Below are 4,092 nucleotides of genomic sequence, written 5' to 3'. Positions count from 1 at the left end.
ATCCCTCCTCTCTCTCTCCCTTTCTCTCTCTTTCTCTTCCTTTCTCCCTCCTTCTCTCTCTTTCTCCTTCTCTGCATTGTTACTTTAATTATTTTATAATTTTAATAAAATATTTAAATAAATAAAACATTTAAATCATATCAACATTAATGTTGTGTTGTTTGTTTCTTCTCTAATTTTAATTTTAATTTAAATTCCAATTTAATTTTACGCTTAACAATTAAGTTAATTATTAAATATTTTAGTAATATTGTTTGTGTAAAATTGGGAAAAATGAGATTATTATATGTTTTAGAGCAAAATCTAAAGATGGCGGTAAATCATTACGTGATCAATTGAAACGTGTTGGTTTACAGTTACCAGCCGGAAGACGGAAAGCTACAAATGTTAATTCGCTTACAGCTCTTGTTGAATGTTAGTTTATTAAATCTATTTTTATAAAATATAATTTGAAAATTTGTTTTTAATTATTTAAAAAAGAAAAAGTTAAGGTCAATATTTGATTAAATTTCATAGTATTATTTATATATTTTTTCATAGTTTTTCCTTTTTTTCGCTTTTTTCTTTCATTTCATAGTTTTTTCAATTTTTCGAATAAATTCAAAATAATTCTCCGATTTCCCTTTATTTATCATTGTGTAACTTTATGCAAATATGACAAATGAAAGCTATGATTATCATTTTGCCAACAAACGAGCTACAGTATAAGCTTTTATCTATCATACCGTTATCATATTCTTATCATGCTATCTTTTTGATATCTATTGCTTTAAATCACAGATCATATTGCAAGCAAAAATTTTTGCATAAAATTACATCAACCAATGGTAAATTATTACTGTTTTAGCTTTAAAAATTCAATTTAGGGTTTAGTTTGTGATCATATTTAATACAGTAATTTTGCCATTCTATAATATATGCTTAAAACTACTGTAGTGATAAAACAAGATAATAAGTTATATAATGAGTTGATAACTTTTGCATACATATTCATTATATTTAAGAATGACAATTTGTTACTTTTCATTTTCTTTTTTTTTTTTTAAAGAGAAAGCAATTACTTTTAGTTTTTTTTGATTTAAGTTTTTTTAATTACTTTTACTTTGATTTAAGTTACCTTTGAATTGTTTTTCTTTAATACTTTTGATTTTTCTTCGATTTAACTTACTTTTGATTATTTTTCTTCGATTTAAGTTACTTTTAATTACTTTTCTTTAATTTAAATTAATTAATGAAAAATTTTTTGTATAAAATAAAAATGAAATGTTCATTTTCTACAGTTGAAGCAATGCATTTGGCAAAAGATTTCAATGCTGTTTGCGAGAATGAATTTCCCGCTCGTACAATTGCTGAACATTTGACACGCGCAAATTGTTCAATGGAACCATTGGATATGCAACGACGAAAGAATATGCTATTAGCAACAAAAGCAACATTAGCTGAATTAAAAGAATTATTAAGTAATGATCGAAGTCCAATATGTTCATCAAGACCACAACCAATCTTGGAACCAATTGTGCAAAGTCGATTAACACATTTCTCAATGGTTCTGTTAATTAATTAATTAATTAGTATATTTGCTCTTCTTCCTTTATTTTGAATATAATTTAATTATTTCTAATGATTGTCATTGTTCAATTAATTTTATTTATACAATGTTGAATTTTAATTAGGCCATGATATAAATAATTGGGGAGGAGGAGGAGAAGGAGGAAGAGGAGGAGAAAGAGGAGGAGAAGGAGGAAGAGGAAGAGGAGGAAGAGGAAGATGATGAAAAGCAGGAGGTGAGCGAGAATTGTGAAAGGATGTAAATGGAGAGGATTTCGAAATTTTTCTTAAGATGATAAAAATGATAGAAGCTGAAGAAGGTGAGGAATTATGAGGGTGAGATTTTAAGCGTTTTTATTCTTTGCTAATTATTCGCGATAATTAATTGCGTAATCACTTGGAACAATTAATTAATTTCATTAATATAAATTGCTCGAATTTGAAGCAAGTAATGTTAAAAAAATAATTTTAGAAATATGCTATCAAAATGGTTGCAAAATTACATTAAGCTAATTTTTCCATGTCTGTTTTTTTTTTTCGTTTTCAAATTCATTGCTAATTCTATCCAAATTTTTATTTTAATGAACCAATTTGTTTGATCGTAAATTTGTTTCATTTAAAAAAGAAAAAATCATATCTCAATTAGTCATTCTTTTAGTTGGAATTTCGTTTGATTTTAATTATTAATTTTTATTCAAATTGCAATTATTTTAATACATTAGTATTTGAGTAATTGGTTCCAATTTGTTTCAGCTAATTTAGGGAACTTAACTTCACTGCAAAATACATCACTAATTAAAACTCAATTATTTTATTCAACAATCCTTCGATATTTCTTGAGCATACTTTAAACCATATCACTTTTACATTATCAAGTAAAATGATCAATGTTATTATTATAATTATTTTTTTTCTCCTTAAAAAAAATAAAATTTATTTAAATAATATTATTTCAAATCTGTGTTTTATAATGCGAATGATGAATGTACTTGATGATGATAATAAATAATCAGAATAACAATAACAATAATAATAATACTATTAATAACAGCAATAATAACACTAGTGATAACAATAATAATAATAACAATAATAACAAAATTAGTAATTAATAATAATAATAATAATAATAACAAACAATAATAATGGTAAATAATAATAGTAATAATAGTAAAAAGTAATAATGATTGTTATTTAAAATTTTTTTTATAATATCTTGCAATATCATGTTATGATGTCATTCTTACATTGATAGATTTTCGTTTTTTTTTTTTGTTAGTACTAATTACATATAATGGGATGTTTACAATTAGATTCATTTTCAGGTTACTCATGGATTTGGTTCACCTGCTGTATTAGCTGCAATTAATGCAATTATGAATTGGTTAAATGAATCGGTCAAATTGCTTGATACCAAATGATATACATTTTAATGAACCAGAAATAATTACCGATGCATGAATTTAGTAATGATAGTGTAATTATTCAGTATTTTTTTAATATCCAACTGAAAAAAAAAACGAAAAGAAAAGTAGAAAAAAAACGGAAACAGGAAAAATACAGGAATGCAAGCTAGAAAAACCGGAAATGAATGGACAGGAAACGGATAAAATAAATAATAAATTTAATATTTGTTCGAGTTGATAATTGTTCGCATTCCTTTTTTCTCTTTTTTTTTTTCTTTAAACAAGCAATTTCTATGAAGCTTTTGCGGGTTCTTTTTATTTTTTTTCAATTTTTCAATTTTCATTTTCATATTTGAAATTCAACAAACAAACTTTGAATTTTATTCGAAAAAAAGCAGAAATTTGTGCAAATTTTATGAAAGTTGTGAAAATGACTTATTACTTCTTATAAATGATAGTCATAGTATTCGTTTGTATAAAATCATTCTGGCATCTTTAGTTTTTAATCAAATTTTTTTACCATTCTTCAATTAATATGTTGGAAGCAATGTAATGCCTCAGAATTATCATATCATTTTTATCATATTTATTCGTTCACTTATTCATGCATTATTTATTTGTTCAGACGTAAATTTCGCAAACGTACACGTATGTCCATTCTAATATTGTCATCTTAACAATCGACGTAATTGACGTAAAGAAAAAGAAAAAAAAAAAAAGGCAAAGAGAAATGGAAATTGCATAATTCTGCTCAATTCTTTCACTGTGCATTGATTACGTATTATCACTTTATCTTTTCCTTTCAGTCTTTCCTTTATTATTATTATTTTTATTACTATTATTATTATCATTATTATTTTTATCATTATTCAAAAAATGCAATGTTAATATGATTCGTATTGTGTGATTAAATTTCTTTCACTTTATTTTCCTGCTTTTTTTTTCTCCTATCCCCGCTCCCCCGCTCATTCAGTCTATATATTCCCGCGTGTTAACCAGTACTTTTTCTATGTTTATCTCAGAATGATGTGAAGCAAGAAAAAAAAAAAACGAAAGAATGATAAGCCAACGTTTAATGTGATAATGTAATTAATATATTCGGCAATATTAAATGATAAAATATGATGAAATGATTATT

At 24.8% G+C, this 4,092-nt stretch overlaps 1 protein-coding gene across 1 annotated transcript; it reads left to right on the top strand.

Moving 5' to 3' along the window:
* Window positions 1-309: 309 nt before the first annotated feature.
* LOAG_12485 (hypothetical protein) lies at window positions 310-2,969 on the top strand (the record flags this gene model as incomplete). Its single annotated transcript, XM_020448548.1, has 4 exons — window positions 310-315; window positions 357-414; window positions 1,281-1,546; window positions 2,874-2,969. 4 exons carry the CDS (start codon window positions 310-312, stop codon window positions 2,967-2,969), a joined length of 426 nt encoding a protein of 141 aa, XP_020301318.1.
* Between the last annotated feature and the right edge of the window lie 1,123 nt (window positions 2,970-4,092).

The sequence above is a fragment of the Loa loa genome (genome assembly GCF_000183805.2).
Source record: "Loa loa unplaced genomic scaffold supercont3.515, whole genome shotgun sequence".
In the NCBI taxonomy this organism is placed as follows: domain Eukaryota; kingdom Metazoa; phylum Nematoda; class Chromadorea; order Rhabditida; family Onchocercidae; genus Loa; species Loa loa.
This window is presented reverse-complemented; position numbering and strand designations above follow the sequence as displayed.